At 45.7% G+C, this 18,396-nt stretch overlaps 1 protein-coding gene across 1 annotated transcript in view; it reads right to left on the bottom strand.

The window, feature by feature from the left end:
• Positions 1 to 2,524: 2,524 nt before the first annotated feature.
• LOC128698184 (homeobox protein OTX2-like) overlaps positions 2,525 to 18,396 on the bottom strand; it is a 265,674-nt gene continuing 249,802 nt past the window's right edge. Inside the window, exons 4-5 of the mRNA XM_070098638.1 lie at positions 7,657 to 8,157; positions 2,525 to 7,104 (exon numbers count right to left, since the gene is read on the bottom strand). Of these exons, the coding sequence (XP_069954739.1) occupies positions 6,814 to 7,104; positions 7,657 to 8,157 (792 nt within the window). The 3' untranslated portion in view covers positions 2,525 to 6,813. The remainder of the gene's footprint in view (positions 7,105 to 7,656; positions 8,158 to 18,396) is intronic.

Raw genomic sequence — 18,396 nt, 5'->3', positions numbered from 1 at the left:
TGCAATTATTACGATTATTATTATTATTATTATTATTATTATTCACAAAGAGCGTTAAAAATTATTATTAGAGTTCATCATTAAGATCTTTTAAGCTTTTTATAATCATGAGAAGCGCTAAACCCTTATGGGGTGAGTTAAAGCCCTGGGGAATAAGAGGATATCAGATTTACTCCGAGGAAGAGGAGAGCATCTCCAGCCCCCTTGGATGAAGAGCTCTTCCCCGGGATCAAAGATGCCTTTTAAGGTTTCATTCTAAATCTTTTGATTTAGATGATTAGATTTTGCATTATTTTCAAAATGAGGTCTATTTTTTTTAGAGATCAAAATAAAACAATATTAATATTATTTTGAGCTGTTCATCTGTTCAGTTGTTCGACAGTTAATAACAAGACTGTTCAACAGTCATTGATATGACTGTTGCAACTTCAGTAACATGACTGCTACAGTCAAAAATATGACTGTACAACAGTCAATAACATGACTGCTATACAGTCAGTAACATGACTATACAACAGCCTGTAACATGACTATACAGCAGTCAGTAACATGACAGCAATACTATCAGTAACATGACTGCTATACAATCAGTAACATGACTGCTATACTATCAGACTGCTGTACTATCAGTAACATGATTGTACAACAGTCAGTAACATGACTGCCATACAATCAGTAACATGACTGCTATACAATCAGTAACATGACTGTACAAGTCAGTAACATGACTGCTATACAATCAGTAACATGACTGCTATACAATCAGTAACATGACTGTACAACAGTCAGTAACATGGCTGCTATACAATCAGTAACATGACTGCTATACAATCAGTAACATGACTGCTATACAATCAGTAACATGACTGTACAACAGTCAGTAACATGGCTGCTATACAATCAGTAACATGGCTGCTATACAATCAGTAACATGGCTGCTATACAATCAGTAACATGGCTGCTATACAATCAGTAACATGACTGCTATACAATCAGTAACATGACTGCTATACAATCAGTAACATGACTGCTATACAATCAGTAACATGACTGCTATACAATCAGTAACATGACTGTGCAACAGTCAGTAATAAGACTGTTAAACTGTCTTAATACGGATAATAAAACACAAAGTGAGCTGTCAACACTGATTTATTAATATGAGGTGTGTGGTAACAGGTCAGTGGAATTTACAAAATGTACAGCCAGTATTTACACAAGAGTTGTAAATGTGAGGAGACGTCCTGAACACTTAAAAACTGTTTTATTAGTTGAGTGAAGTTGTGTAAGAAAGAGATGAGAGATTACTGTGTGGGTGGTGTGTGGGAGTGGGTAGTGTGTAGATGTGGGTGGTGTGTGGGAGTGGGTAGTGTGTAGATGTGGGTATAGGTAGTGTGTGTGGGCATGGGAAGTGTGGGTAGTGTGTGTGTGTATGGATGCTGTGTGGGTGTGGGTGCTATGTGGTATGCTTGCTATACTGTTGTGGGCACTGTATATGAATGTAGGCACTATGAGTCTAGGTGTGGAAGTTAGCAGTTTGTATGGATGCTGTGTGAGTACTGTTTAAGTACTGTGTGGGTACTGTGTGGGTACTTTGTGTACAAATAGCAATCACGCAAAGAGCTGTGTTCGTCTCTGCTGTTACCCTGTGAGCCACATACATCAGTCGCGACACAGCGCTGCTGTCATGCCTGTCCTTGCTGTCAAGGGAACAGCGGAGTGACCACCACTAACAACCTGTCAATGAAACAACTGCTCAAAGTTTTCAGTCTGGCTCACGAAAAATAAAACTATGCGAACTTTCGTTACACGAGGAAATTGATTAGTGATGTTTCGTAAATGCACCTGTTTTGAGGCTATAACGAATGGGAGAGAAAAATTGATGATCTTAGAATGAAAAGGTGTGAAGGAGATGAGGGAGATGAGAGAGAGTGAGATGAACAGGTGAACAATGCGTGCGGGTGAACAGGTGAACAGAGCCCTATGTTACAGGTCACTGGAGAACACGTACCTGGAGAGAATAAGAGAAAAATGCGTAGAGTGTGGTACTGGCCTCCATCTGTCTCCCCCAGTGTAGGCCAACCCCGCCACCCACTGCAGTAACACCACCTCACTGCCAGTGCCCAACCCCGCCACCTACACCTTTACACCCCTCCACCTACACCCCCACCCACTGACTCCTCTTCCCCCAACACCAGTATCTTTACGAAAAAAATCTTGTTTTTGCAAAGTTCGTGTATCTCGGCTTACACTGTGTGTGTGTGTGTGTGTGTGTGTGTGTGTGTGTGTGTGTGTGTGTGTGTGTGTGTGTGTGTGTGTGTGTGTGTGTGTGTGTGTGTGTGTGCGTGTGTGTGTGTGTGTGTGTGTGTGTGTGTGTGTGTGTGTGTGTGTGTGTGTGTGTGTGTGTGCGTGTGTGTGTGTGTGTGTGTGTGTGTGTGTGTGTGTGTGTGTGTGTGTGTGTGTGTGTGTGTGTGTGTGTGTGTGCGTGTGTGTGTGTGTGTGTGTGTGTGTGTGCGCGTGTGTGTGTGTGTGTGTGTGTGTGTGTGTGTGTGTGTGTGTGTGTGTGTGTGTGTGTGTGTGTGTGTGTGTGTGTGTGTGTGTGTGTGTGTGTGTGTGTGTGTGAAGCTGCCTCTCACAGCAGTGGTGGAGGGTAGAGGTGTCAGAAATGGGGGTGTCTGGAATGGGGTATCAAGAATGGGAGTGTCAGGAATGGGGGTGTCAGGAATAGGGGTGATGGGAATGGGGTGCCAGAAATGGGGGTGAAGGAAATGGGAGTTTCTAAAATGGGATGTTAAGAATAGTGGTGTCAGGAATGGGGGCGTCAGGAATGGGGGTGTCAGGAATGAGGGTGTCAGGAATATGGGTGATGGGAATGGGATGCTAGAAATGGGGGTGAAGGAAATGGGAGTTTCTGGACTGGGATATCATGAATGGGGGCGTTAGGAATTGGGGTGGTAGGAATGGGGGTGCCAGGATTGGAGGTGTCAGAAATGGGTGTGTGTATAGAGGTGTGGGGGTTAGGGCATCACTGATGTCAGCAGTGGGGCATCACTGCTTTATGAATAAGGACATCCACCCGAGGCTGATATCAATCCAGGGTTGGGTACCAACCCTTCCGCGAGTACGAACCCAGGCGTGGGGTACAGTCCTCTCGCGAATATGAACCCAGGCGTGGGATACCAACCCTCCCGCGAGTACGAACCCAGGCGTGGGGTACCAACCCTCCCGCGAGTACAAACCCAGGCGTGGGGTACCAACCCTCCCGCGAGTACGAACCCAGGGGTGGGGTACCAACTCAGGCCGTTTAGGTTCTTCGTACCATCGTGGGCTGTGTAGACTCTGGTAGACGCAAGGTACCTCACCATCACTAGTGCTGTAGACTCTGGTAGACGCAAGGTACCTCACCATCACTAGTGCTGCAGACTCGGGTAGACGCAAGGTACCTCACCATCACTAGTACTGTAGACTCTGGTAGACGCAAGGTACCTCAGAATCACTAGTACTGTAGACTCTGGTAGACGCAAGGTACCTCACCATCACTAGTGCTGTAGACTGGTAGACGCAAGGTGCCTCACCATCACTAGTGCTGTAGACTGGTAGACGCAAGGTACCTCACCGTCAATGGTACTGTAGACTGGTAGACGCAATGTACCTCGCCTTCACTGGTGCTGCAGACTGGTAGACGCAAGGTACCTCGCCATCACTGGTGCTGTAGACTGGTAGACGCAAGGTACTTAGCCATCACTAGTGCTCTAGACTGGCAGACGCAAGGTACCTCGCCATCACTGGTGCTGTAGGCTGGTAGACGGAAGGTATCTCGCCATCACTGGTGCTGTAGACTGGTAGACGCAAGGTACCTCGCCATCACTGGTGCTGTTTATTTTACACTAATCGACTAAGCCTCCCTCTCTAAAAATAAGATTAGGTAAAGTGTCACACAGCGGCTTAGGAATTAAAAAAAAAAACGACGAAATTCAATGTGTATACAAAGTGGTGTGTCTTGGAGTTGAACGGCGGCGAGCCTGACGGCTGGCGGCGGCGGCGGCGGCGGTGGCGACGACGGCGGCGCCGGTGGCCCTCTCCCGCCTCGCCTGGTGGCGGGAAACTTAATCTTAGGGCGGGAAACTTGAGTTACGGCGGGAAAACTCTCGACTCAGGGCGTCAAAACTCTTGTCTTAGGACGAGAAACCCTCACATGGTAGCTCTTCTACCGATCACTGGTAGTCTGCAGTATAATTTATAAATCAAAAACCTTATTCACTCATACGGTAAAATGTGGAATATATATAATATATATAGATTGTGATGACTATGGTGCTAAGGTAACTGCCGTAAGTACAGACCTTACAAGGAAGAACACGAACGTCAACAAAGGAAGACTTACAACGCTAGTTACTGATATGACTTCCACGGCTCACCTAACACGCGTTGGAAGGCGAATTGTCGTCTTGACGGCTGTATTGATTACAGAGTTCTGATCATCTGGGCCACTTCAGACGATTCCTAAAACCCTGCCACAATGTTCTTGAGACCTTTGTCGAACCCTGAAATTCAATAACACTTAAGGCCCCAGTTATGTGTATGTGTGTGTAATATTTACCTCTCCAGCCATTTTATTTTCTGAAGGACGTGGTCCTCTGGGCGAATTTTCCGAAACAAAATGACGCCAAGTTTAAGTGGCACTAAGCCGCCTCTCTAGGCCGACGACTTTCTGGGGTCGACGCCTCTCTGATTCGATGCCTGTCTGGATCGACTCTTTTCTGGATCGACGCTCCAGGACTCTACTACCATCAAAGATCATCAAAACAAATTCTGGCCATCTGTGATGCGGAGATTCTATAATATACATGCGATTAAACCTTCTATGTGATTTTGTAAAATATAGTTAGTGTGCTCTGAAGCATACTGTGAATCCAATGTGTTTTGTTAGAAAACATTAGTGTGATCATATAACAAACCAGAAATGGTGGAGAAAACTCAGCCGAACGTGCTTAACCTGACGAATACCTAATCAGGTGTGTGTTGTTCTATAGGCCAGTGTTACATCAGGTAAAAGTTGTTTTATAGGCCAGTGTTACACCAGGTGTGTTGTTCTATAGGCCAGTGTTCCAACAGTTGTATGTTGTTCTATAGGTCAGTGTTCCAACAGGAGTGTGTTCTGTAGGCCAGTGTTCCAACAGATGTGTGTTGTTCTATAGGCCAGTGTTCCTTCTGCTGCAATAGGAACATGCGTGCTTCTCAATGCATTTAGCTTCAGCTAAAAGACCAAGTTTCTCTCCCATTGCTCTCAGTATCTTGTTAGAATGTCATGTGTCCTTCACATTGTTTTCACTATTTCGTCAGTGAACTGTATGTATCTCCTAGTGTCTTGACAAGTCACGTGCCGTCTACGTTGCCCGGGCCATGTCTTCCTCCTAATACCTCGTCAGAGAGCCGTACAGAGAGGATGGGAGAGCGAGGTGGGAGGGCCTCCCAACTCTTCGAGCACAATGAGCAGGGTGACACTGGGAGAGGGAGCCGGCACTCACACTTCATGGCCACTGTAGCGTGTAGTGGTGGTCATGGCCCGCTGGAGGTCCCGCAGCAGTGCCACCTGCTGCCTCTCACACCTCATGCTCTACCTACATTGTTGCCAGAACAGGTAAAATACAAGTGTATAAATAGCAGTAAGAATTCCACCCTCGAAGCTGTTGTTTCCTTGACAAATCTTTTCATTTTTCATGAGCACAACAAAAGTCAACATGTCATCTAGTCTTTAAAGTTTAAAGTGATCCTGAAACTCTTTATTCTGTGCTAGTAATAATGTCAATAAATTCGCTTAATAATAACCTTAGTCCCAGGAAAATGTTACCCACACGAGTGTTGAACCTCACAGGAAAAAAAAAACTACTCTGTTCATTAAAGTAAATGTACAATAAGTTTACATAAATGAGAATAGGCTGGTGAGATCAACTTGTAAAGAACATTACTCCAAAGCACAATTAATTTGAGCTATTAATCTACCATATTACACTCACAAATCTATTCAACACAAAATTAAATATTTGGCTACTGGGATCACCGAGACACGTGAACCTCTCAGTGATGCCGTAATAATGTGCTTGTTAACTTGAGTCAAGCAAAGGTGTACAGTGCAACCACGTGGTATCGACCTAAACTATGGAAAAGGCTCCATTGTTTTTCATGCTCGATCTAATTGGCCTAAGAATTACAAAATGTTATACAAATATGAGTCAAGAAAATTCACAAAATTCCGTCTTCCTGGTCACAGTTAAGGTTCTTCAGCCACAACTCACACCTCTGCAGTTCAGTTGTTAACAGCAACGCACGCATGCGCGCTCACACGCGCACACACTAGTTAATGTCTGAGGTCCAGCAATATTCCCATCCATTATTTTAACTCCTTGAGCTGAGAACGGAGTGATGTGCATAGCAGCAGAGAGGACACTCGGGGGCCTACATGACAGCGTTAGTGACCACCAGGAAGGTCCTCTGCAGTCTTTACTTCACTACCTGACAGCCAACACACATCTAGATGCTCCATATTTACCTTACCGGCACATAGCTGATCTTCAAAGGCCGTGAGACTGTACGCAGGGAAGTTGTGGATGATGGAGCAGTGTTGTTGTTATGTCTACACCAGCGCCACCGACGGTCAGTCGCCACACTACTCAGGAGTCAGTCATTGACCGATATTCGTTTTTTTTTTCATTTTTTAACTGTGACTCTGATAATTATTCTTATTGACAAGTCCTTTTACATTAAAATATTGTTCCGCAGGGGCCATTATGAAGCGCAAAGTGGTGAAGCAGCTCACAAAACCTGGAAGCTTTGGTAGGACTTCCAAGCTGCGGTGTTCTTGTCAGTGTACTCCAGACAGTCCTGTGGCAGCGGCGTGAGGGAGTTCACGGTGGGGGGAGTCCTGGGACTGAGGGACTGACTAGACCCCAGCGACCCCGCTGAACCCAACGACGAGGTCCCCAAGGAGGACACCAGAGAGGAAGATCCAAGGCTTGAGCCCAACCCAGACCCTGACGAATGAGTGCCCATCTGCTGGCCTCCGCCGCCGCCTCCCATGGTGTTGAGGGAGGCCATGGAACTCACCTGTCAAACACACACAAACATAAACACATACAGTTAGTGTTTCTGTTATATACAGTAAACCCTCTTATAAAGCTCCGCAATAGAATGCGATTTTTTGTTGCAAATGCAACTGAAAAAAGTGAGTTCAAAACTGAACAACACACAATGTGAACGCACGGCCACCTGCTGTTCAGTTTTGAACTTATCAATTCTATTTACAAACAACAGTGTATATATATATATATATATATATATATATATAGATATATATATATATATATATATATATATATATATATATATATATATATATATATATATATTAACTGCTAATTTTTGTTCTAACATAACTTGAAATAATATAATTCTAGAGATCAGCATCTGGCTACTTAGGAACATAATGCGACTCTTGTAAGCAGAAAAGTGATAATCTTTGTAGTACACAAGTTTTGGGTTAAATTTGACTATTTAAGAAACCTTCATATCAAATGTGTAGTTTCGAAAGCAGATAGTAATATTATTATTATTATTATTATTATTATTATTATTATTATTATTATTATTATTACGTACCGGGACGTTGATCTGTGAGTGTGACATAGGAGTGAGGTAGTCCATGTTAGTGTAGTAGGAAGGTGTTGCGTAGCTCTGATAGCAGGCCGCAGCAGCAGCTGCTTGCTGGCTCACGCCGCAGTAGCCGCCGCGGTCAAGGCACGGCGGGGTCATCAGGTCTCCCATGGGCGCGATGGACGCTGACCCCGCCGAGGGGATGGCGGCCGGCGACCAGATGGGGTTGTAGGATGTAGGGGCGGTGGAGGATGGGGTGAGAGGCAGGGGCGGGGCTGAGCTGACGGAGGGCGGGGGAGAGGGCGGCGAGGTGTCCCTGTGGCCGCCACCTGTGGGTGGCGGGGAAGCGGTGCCGCCCACGCCCGTGGTCTGCGCTGAGGGCTGCGTTGTCTGCGTGGAGGGTGGTGGGGACTTGGCTACCTTCTTGGCTCTAGGGGTCTTCTCTGCTCCTGCCGCCTGCTGTTTCTGCTGCTGCCGGCACTTGGCTCGCCGGTTCTTGAACCAAACCTGTCAATAACATGAACAACCAAAGTCACAATACCGTGGCTAGAACAATTCACAACTAACCCACAATACCGTGGTTGCAACAATTCACAACCCACAATACCGTGGTTGTAACAATTCACAATCCACAATACCGTGGTTGCAACAAGTCACAACTAACCCACAATACCGTGACTACAACAATTCACAATTAACCCACAATCCCGTGACTACAACAATTCACTACCTACAATACCGTGACTGCAATAATTCACAACCTCATTACCGATGGTACAACAGTCCACAACTAACTCTATTCAGGGCAGCATGGATGGAGGGCAGCAATGATGGAGGGCATCAGGGAATGGAAGGCAGCAGGAGTGGAGGTTTCAGGGGTGGAAGGCAACAGGGGTTGGGAGGTATCAGGGGTGGAAGGCAGCAGGGGGCAGAAGGTATTAGGGGTGGAAGGCAAGAGGGAATGGAAGGCAGCAGGAACGGAAGGTAACAGGGGTTGGAAGGTATCAGGTGTGGAAGGCAGCAGGAGGCAGAAGGTATCAGGGGTGGAAGGCAGCAGAGGGTGGATGGAAGCAGGGGGTGGAAGGCAGAAGGTGAGAGGCAGCAAGGGGGGAAGGCAGCGGGGAAAGGAAGGCAGCAAGGAGTGGAAGGTAGCAAGGGGTGGAAGACAACAAAGAAGACAGCAAGGAAGGCAACGGGGAGTGGAAGGCAGCAATGGGTGGAAGGCAGCAGGGAATGGATGATAGCAGGGAGTAGAAGGCAGCAGGAGAAGGCAACTGGGGGTGGAAGGCAGCAGGGAATAGAATGCAGCAGGGGGTGGAAGGCAGCAGGGAGTGGAAGGCAGCAGGGAATGGATGGCAGCAAAGAACGGGTCACCAGGGGCGGACGGTAGCAGGACGTGGAAGGGAGCAAGAAGCAGAAAGCAGCAGAGAATGGAAGGCAGCAGGAAATGGAAAACAGCAGGAAATAGAGGACAGCAGGAAGTGGAAGGCAGCAGGGAATGGAAGGCAACAGGTGGTGGAAGGCAGCAGAGGGTGGAAAAAAACACGGGATGGAAGGAAGCAGGGGGTGGAAAACAGTAGCGGTAGAGGGCAGCAGGGGCGTTAGGCAGTATAGGGGAAGTCAGAAGTAGAAGGCAGCAGGGGGTGGAAGGCATCAGGGAGTGGAAGGCATCAGGGAGTGGAAGGCATCAGGGAGTGGAAGGCATCAGGGAGTGGAAGGCAGCAGGGAATGGAAGGCAGCATGGAATGTAAGGCAGCTGGGGGTGGAAGTTAGCAGGTGTGTAGGGCAGCGCGTGCGGAAGGCAGCAGAGGTGGAGGTCAGAAGTGGAGGGCAGCAAGGGGTGAATGGCAGCAGAAGGGGTTTTTTAAGGCTGTAGGGGTGGAGGTTAGAAGTGGAGAGCAGCAGGAGGTGGCGGGCAGCAAGGAGTGGCAGGCAGCAGCAGGGCGTGGAAGGCAGCAGCAGGAGAATGGAAGGCAGCAGGAGGAGAATGGAAGGCAGCAGCAGGAGAATGGAAGGCAGCAGCAGGAGAATGGAAGGCAGCAACAGGAGAATGGAAGGCAGCAGCAGGAGAATGGAAGGCAGCAGCAGGAGAATGGAAGGCAGCAGCAGGAGAATGGAAGGCAGCAGCAGGGGAATGGAAGGCAGCACCTGGGGATCCATACATTAAAGCTGCACTCTTGCTGCCTCTTCCTCGCCGCCGGCCGCAGCTATGTTACAACCACGTGTTCCCTGCCTGATGCACGTCAGACGCACGACTGTCGTACACTAAACGTACGTCAAACGTACTTCAGGGGTACACAAGGCATCCCTCCCTTACGAGCGTTAGACATCATTAAGACATCCTTCTCGCGTTTCTTAGACGTACGTCTGATGTCGTAGATGTAGAACAGCCATGTAAGAGATGTCAGGCGTACGTCCGACGTCCAGTCGACGCCTCAGCTCTGAGCTATGTTGCTCCCAGCCTCCCCTACTTCCCGACAACCTTGCTCTAGCGGGTGTGGTCTGGTTTTATGGGGGAAGGAGCACTCTGCTAATGAGACGAAGGGGGTCGTGCTAGGGCCGTGCTGGGGCCGTGCTGACATGACTTGCGGTGGGCGGAGTACGTGACCGCCTCCGTCTACGTCGGCTCTGCCGCCGCCCCCTCTACCACCACTACCTCCAGCTCCTCCTTCGTCTGCTCTCCCTCCTTCCCTCCCTCCAGTCTCCTCCTTTCAGTGGAAAGGGACATGCCGAGAGGCTAAGGGCTCGACAGGGCTAAGGGCGAAGAAAATTAGGGGGAAGAAGAGACCTAAGGGAGGAGAGAGCTAACGGGTAGAGATCTTGGAGGAGAGGGGTTGACTAGGGGTAAGGGAAGAGAATTAGGGGGTGAAGGGGACATTCATGGGAATATGGAACAGGAGGTACGGAGTAGATGGGGAGGGGGTTAGGGGGAGGAGGTTAGAGGGAGGAGGGGAACGGGGAGAGGAGGGGAGTGGGGGAGGAGTTGCTCGGATAAGAATTCGGTCAGTTACAAGATGGTGGCAGTCACACCTGTGCTCTTACCTGTGTGACGCACCCTCAACCTATGTGATGGCTTGAGCTGCCGTCACGGCTGGTGGCAGCTGGCAACACCACCATCACAGCCGGTGGAAGCTAGCAACACTATCGTCACAGCTGGTGGCAGCTGGCAACACTACCATCACAGCTGGTGGCAGCTGGTACCTCTACCTACTTGCGCAAGCTGAGATCGGATATGGACCAGCTGGTCTGTACCTGGCCAAGATTTCTCAAAAAAATAACTTAACTCTCTATGAACCATAATTGTTTTACCTGAGGCAATTCCTTTTACACACAACAACTCATGACCACAGGCTCACCAATCAGCGAAGCTCTGGCGAATCTCTATACGGAATCAGCGGAAACCGGAATGTTCACGAACTTCATACCGAAAACGGTCACATGGCTTAACCATAGGGACGATATTCTGTTCATTGTCTCCCTAGAGACTGAACCTCAACAGCATTCATCAGCCTCGACAGTATGGAACCATCCATTCACCCTAGAAGAGGAAGTTGATGAAAGCCTTCCTCACCTCGACATACTTCTCAATAAACAAGACAGTCACTTCGTAAAGAACGAAAAGGCACCACAATACCGTGACTGGAACAATACACAATTAACTCGCACATAGAAAGGAGCTGATGAAGACGTTGTGGTCCGACATGGACCATTGACATGTCACACTAACCTACTGGCTCCCTCATCTTCATGTGTTAGTGTGACTTGTCAGTGGTTGAAGTCAGACCGAAACGTCGCCATAAGGATCTTTCTCTTATGTGCGGGTCAGTTATGTACAGTCACAAAATATATTGAGGACCTACCAACAAGAATATGATACGCTGCCACTCCATGACCAAGGTGCCAAACGAGGGGTACTCATTGGCATATTTCTATGTATCTACAGGTTCAACAGCCCTGAATGTCTGGCGGACGAGTGCAACATTCTGTACTTGGTTAGTAGTTCCTGCCTCCTGCGTTTCCCAATATCATTTCCACCGGCAATGAGACGGATAACAGGATCGTTTCCATTACCTGACATGATATTATCTATCCTGTTATGTCTCCAACACCACCATCAGGGACACAATCTTTGCCTCAGGGACACTCCCTTTGCCTTACTTTATTTAATGATTCTTCCTTTGCTACAACCCACTTCCGATTCATTACTGCTAACAACCTCTTCATTGCTGTTAACCTACGTCCCTACACGATCATCCACCACTTTACTCATTATTATACATATCTAAACGATTTTTCGAGCTTTTTATTTCCTCCCTGAGAGGCAGAACCTCCTCCTCCTTCAACACCTTCAGCTCTGATTCTAAAGCACTGAAGAAGGAAGTCATGGTAACACCATACGTTCCTCACTAATTCCCCATGAACAGCTGCAGGCAGGTAGCTTGACCACTAACCACTGACCTCAGGAATTTTTTGTAGGAAAATTTTCAAATGCACGGGATCAATTTCTTCGCCCTTCTCTACATGTTTTCCAGCGCGCCTTAATGTCCATTCCGTAATATGGAGACCAGAATAGTGAAGCATAATCTATGTGACGTACAAAGGGTATATATATTATTTATACTTTTTGATTTGAAGCCAATAATTCTATTAGCTTCACTGCAAACATTAATGCATCGTTGTCTGGTTTTAGATTACTGTCAACCAGAACTCCTAATTCTTTTACGCATTTGGAATGTTTGAGATCTATATTAGTTTATAAGTTTTGTGGTTCTCTTCTCCCAGACCTAGAACCTCACATTTATTTACATCTGCCACTGCCACTTCCACCATTTCATCCAACTACTCAGATCTTCCTCGAGCGCACTAGAGTCCTCATCAGAATTTATCTGACGGCCTATTTTAGTGTCTTTGGCAAACTTGCTTATGCCATTATTTATTTCTTATGTCATTTATATATACTGTGAACAACATAGGGCCCAACACTGATCTCTGTGGAGCACCACTTGTGATGCGTCCCTGCTCTGATTTCTCCCCATTTATGCAAACTCTCTGTTGCATATAGCTTAACCATGCCTCGATCCAGTAAAAAAAATTTCCCTTCCTATTTTATGTGCCTCTATTTCCTTTAATAATGTGTGTTGAACTCGATTAAAGGCCTTACTGTTAGTAAAATCGTAACGAACAATTACGTTTTCTAAACGTCTCCCTAGGTATCTTGATAATTTTTTCTGCTGTCACTCCTCGTGCTGTAATCTATATGTTTCCCACACACACCCATAATTCTATTTTCTATCAATTTAGTCCTAGACACCTCAGCAATGACCCCCACGATAGAGTTGGCTAACACTACCACCTCTGCCCTAGAGAGATGTATCCCATCTCCTGCATACATACAGTGTTCACCAATGAAATTATCCCATTTGCCATTGAATAGGATTTCAAGCTCTTTGCAGTACTTGTCTAGGCAGCAATTTACACCACTTTCCCTAGACATAAATTCACTGCCCACTCCTCTTCTAGGCAAAATGCTACATATGATCAGGATCCCTCCCTTGGTTCTAATTAGATCTATAACTATCTTGTACTTAATTAGCAGCTCTTGTCTCCTGCCCTTCCCAGTATTTCCCCCAACACTGAGATAGTGGACTTTCAGTACCTGATATAATATTCTCCAGCTTGTTGACTAGGTCATCAACACCGGCTCCTGGGAAACACACCCTCTGTCTCACTTTCCTATCTTTGTTAAGGAAGGCACAGTTCATATATTTTACCTGTGAGCCACCGACCATAAGGATATTCTTACCTCTATTAGCAGAGGAGTTGATGGTAGCTTTATCTTCGTTAACCTCCGAAGTACATTCGTCGTGGAAAACAAAAGACATTTCCTACCTTCAGAACTGTTCCTTTAAACTTCCTCAATCTGAGGTTTCTTCCTTTACTAGAAACCACTCCTACTTGTTATTTCTACCAACCTGTTCCTCACTATTGGTAACCTGTTCCTCACCGCTGGTAACCTGTTCCTCACCTGAGGTAATCAGTCCCTCAGTCACTGAGGAACTGATTATCTCATTTTCTACTGTCTTCGCATATATTCTCTATCATGAATTAATAAAATTACTGGTTGGCGAGACGTTTTTTTTAATATTCACACTTGTTGCACATGTATTTAATTATTCAGCTACTTTAAATCTTACAGATATGTTAGTGTAAACGGTCCCTTCAATAAATCTTGCATACCACAACTTAGACATGTATAGACAGGCTAAACACTCTGAGAACTGTTGATGGCTACAACTCTAACTATGAGGTCATTGTGAAGATAGTGTGAATGATGTATATAGTCTATTTCATACTTTTAATAAGCACTGTTGCTCCCTCGTTAATGTTAACTAAAAATAATTTTCTTTGGCCCTTAGAGTTCATTCAGAACGAAGTCTACAGAATTATTTTTGGTTGTCATAAAACTACCAAGGTTCTTAATATAGGGAAGAAGTTTGGTGTTCCTAGTGTCAGTGAAAGAATTATTGAGAGTAACAGTGTACTTGGTATTAGAGTGTTAAGAGATACACCAGACAGTGCTACTATAAATCTTGCTAAATATCTAGAAGTAAATAAACGCAGAACTAAATGGATTGTGAAAACATGCATTTATATTAAGTTTCATAACTTGCATGAACTGTATCACTGTAGACAACAAGAGCATTTCACCCTCCATGGAAGTTGTGTTCATTTAATATCACATAGCAGCAAGACCCTCCCAGGAAGCTCATTGCTAGTAATCCCTTCCTTAAATTAGTGTCTACTGGCAGAGCTGCATCTGTTCTGGCTTCCACCTCCCTAGTTAAGAACTATAATAACCATGTGCAGTTTGGATAAAGAATTAACAACTAGGTGTCTACACTGTAAACTGAATTGTTTACCATCCTAAAGTTAACTATTAACAATAAACTTGACTTTTTGATTATTACTGACTGTATATCATCACTGAAGGTTGGTGACTCACACTGGAGAAGCCAGTTACATATATTAAAAAATATAGAGAATGAATCAATGTGCAATTCTTACTGGGTCCTTCACACAGTGAATTATTCTAATAAGAAAAACTAGCCAAAAAAAAAAAAATACCCGGAAGAAAAAAGAGTAGAAGATTGGTCTCTCTCTCTCTCTCTCTCTCTGTCTCTCTTTGTGAGTAAGAGAAAAAAAATATTAGAAGAAATTTAAAACTGAATACAGTTAGAAGTCTGAGTAATAATAATAATAATTATAATATCTTTATTTACTACAAGTACATATACAAGGTATACACACCTAGCTGACATCAGTGGTGTACTACTATATAGAAAACCGCTTGTTATGCTGAGCATTTCGGGCAAATTAGGTCAGTTTTGTCCCAGGATGCGACCCACACCAGTCCACTAACACCCAAGTACCCATTTTACTGATGGGTGATTACAGACAACCGGTGTAAAAAAACACGTTCAATATTTCTACCCTCGCCGGGAATCGGACCCGGACGGAGGCCCTCGCCGTGTGAAAAGCCAGCATTACTCACCAGGCCACATGAACGGTAATGGTAACATGAACGTAGACAAGTGCGTTTATGGAACAACTTCCAATGTGAACAGACTGACTAATGTTGTAGTAGCCAAACTTATACTACTTGGTTACAAGTACTTCTGGCAGTTTGGGAGACACGCAGATGATCAAACCAAATACAAAGTATATGGTCAGGCTTATGGTCACTATCTTGAACACTATGTGCTTAACTGTCCACTTACTGAAGAATACAGAGACAGTATAGCAGCCTTTGTGATATATCATGGTATCTTATTAATAAAAATGGGATATCAGACATATTAAGCAAATATTTAAAATTTGCTTACAAGCAAAACAACTGTAGATAAAAATCCAGATGTGGCGCACAATAAGCCAGACTATCATCCCCAGGATGGATATATGGTGCACAATAAACTAGCCACTCCAGTCCACTTCTTCCTTTCAAATAACAAGAGAGATGAAGCGAACGTTCCACTGACGGGGTGTACAGCACCTGTCTCCTCTGTCTCACTGCCTTGCAGTGCAGCATTCTGACGGGACTCTCACGCTGACACGAGCTCTGGTTTGAGACACGGTAATTAAGAGCGACCTCATTCAATCCAGCCCTTCACGAAGCTGGGAGAGGCCAGGAGAGGGTGGGAGAGGCCAGCTTACAAGATGCAGAGCTTGACTCAAGTAGGGGAGGCCGTCTTAAGTTTATGCACTTAACTTGAGAAGCAAGGGGAGGGAGGGAGGGGAGAGAGGAGGGAGAGAGGGAGGGAGGGAGAGAGGAGGGAGAGAGGGAGGGAGAGAGGGAGGGAGGGAGGGAAGGGAGGCAGATCACATGGAATAAGGGAAGGGAGGGAGGGGGGAGAAAGATGACTAAGAAGAGGACAAAGAAACTGCGGAAAACTTTTTATGAACAGAGAGAAAAAGAGAGAACGAGAGAGAGAGAGAGAGAGAGAGAGAGAGAGAGAGAGAAAGAGAAAGAGAAAGAGAGAGAGAGAGAGAGAGAGAGAGAGAGAGAGAGAGAGAGAGAGAGAGAGAGAGAGAGAGAGAGAGAGAGAGAGAGAGAGAGAGAGAGAGAGAGAGAGAGAGAGAGAGACTGGACCGAGCCTGGACAGATCTGTCATTTCAGCAGAGCCTTCAACACAGGAGGGATGTGGGTGGCCTCACTGTCATGTACAAGGCCAACACTTCCAAAGTGCCACACTTGGCTCCACTTCGAGGACAGCGAGAAGTGAGCTTCTACACAACAAGACGGGCAACAAGCAGCAAATTCCCTCTGACTGTAACCTTCTCCAGAACGTCACTTTATCTGAAATCATTTATTCCCAGGATGACTCGAGTCTGGAACACATTCGTACAGCATAATGATATCAACGAAATGAAATCATTTGACCAAATAAATTCACACGCCCACAGATGGCTCTAACTTCATCCTGGTCCCCATTATTATATCTCTTAACAATAGCAAGGCTTTCTACAGCTCTTAGCTTGTAAAGAAAGTTAGAAAACTTAACCTAACTTTGTAAAACCCAGTGTAAAGAGAGAGAGAGAGAGAGAGAGAGAGAGAGAGAGAGTGGGGGGCTTCAGGTACACTAGGACTGCATCTTCAAACTCGAGTCGTGTCAGAATGAACGATGGTTGACTATCCTAGATCGACTCTGTATGTCGACCGCTCACTGTGTGTGTGTGTGTGTGTGTGTGTGTGTGTGTGTGTGTGTGTGTGTGTGTGTGTGTGTGTGTGTGTGTGTGTGTATGTGTTTGTATGTGTGTGTGTTTGTATGTGTGTGTTTGTGTGTTTGTGTGTATTTGTGTGTGTGTATGTATGTGTGTGTGTGTGTGTACTCACTTAATTGTACTCACCTAATTGTAATCACCTAATTGTACTCGCCTAATTGTGCTTGCAGGGGTCGAGACTCAGCCCTTGGCCCCGCCTCTTCACTGATCGCTACTAGGTCTCTCTCTCTCTCTGCTCACTGAGCTTTGTCATACCTCGCCTTAATTAAAACTGTGTATGGTTCCTGCCTCCACTGCATCACTTGCTAAGCTATTCCACTTCCTGACGACTCTATGAAGAAATACTTCCTAACGCCCCTGTAACTCGTCTGACTCTTCAGCTTCCAATTGTGATCCCTTGTTTCTGTGTCCCATCTCTGGAACATCCTGTCTCTGTCCACCTTATCTATTCCACGCAGTATTTTATGTCGTTATCATGTCTTCCCTGACCCTCCTGTCCTCCAGTGTCGTCAGTCCGATTTCCCTTAACCTTTCTTCGTAGGACATTCCCCTTAGCTCTGTAACCAGCCTTGTTGCAAACCTTTGCACTTTCTCTAATTTTTTGACGTGCTTGACTAGGTGTGGGTTCCAAATTGGTGCTGCATACTCAAGTATGGGCCTGATGTACACAGTGTACAGTGTCTTGAACGATTCCTTACTAAGGTATTGGAACTCTATTCTCAGGTTTGGCAGGCGCCCATATGTGCTTCCGAAGATGTGCTCGGTGTTATAGTCACCCCAAGATTTTTCTCCTTGAGCGAGGTTTGTAGTCTTTGGCCACCTAGCCTATACTCTGTCTGCGATCTTCTTTGCCCTTCCCCAATCTTCATGACTTTGCATTTGGCGGGGTTAAATTCGAGTAGCCTGTCCAGGTCACTTTGTAGTCCTACCTGATCCTCATCTGATTTGATTCTTCTTATTAACTTCACATTATCTGCAAACAAGGACATTTCTGAGTCTATCCCTTCCGTCATGTCGTTCACATATACCAAGAACAGCACAGATCCTATGACTGGCCCCTGTGGAACACCGCTCGTCACAGGCGCCAACTGTGATACCTCATCACGTACCATGACTCGTTGTTGCCTCCCTGTCAGGTATTCTCTGATCCATTGCAGTGCCCTTCCTGGTATACGCGCCTGATCCTCTAGCTGCTGCACTAATCTCTTGTGAGGAACTGTGTCGAAGTCCTTCTTGCAGTCCAAGAAAATGCAATCAACACACCCGTCTCTCTCGTGTCTTACTTCCGTTACCTTGTCCGTGTGTGTGTGTGTGTGTGTGTGTGTGTGTGTGTGTGTGTGTGTGTGTGTGTGTGTGTGTGTTATAAATAATTTATATAAGAAACACAAATAATAAAATTCCTATACAAATTATATATAAGAAAAATCAGGGAAAATCCTCAACAAATTATCAAGAGGCGGATAAATA

Source organism: Cherax quadricarinatus, chromosome 63, assembly GCF_038502225.1.
Source record: "Cherax quadricarinatus isolate ZL_2023a chromosome 63, ASM3850222v1, whole genome shotgun sequence".
Lineage (NCBI taxonomy): Eukaryota > Metazoa > Arthropoda > Malacostraca > Decapoda > Parastacidae > Cherax > Cherax quadricarinatus.
The sequence above is the reverse complement of the archived record's forward strand: the minus strand, read 5'-3'. Positions and strand labels throughout refer to the sequence as shown.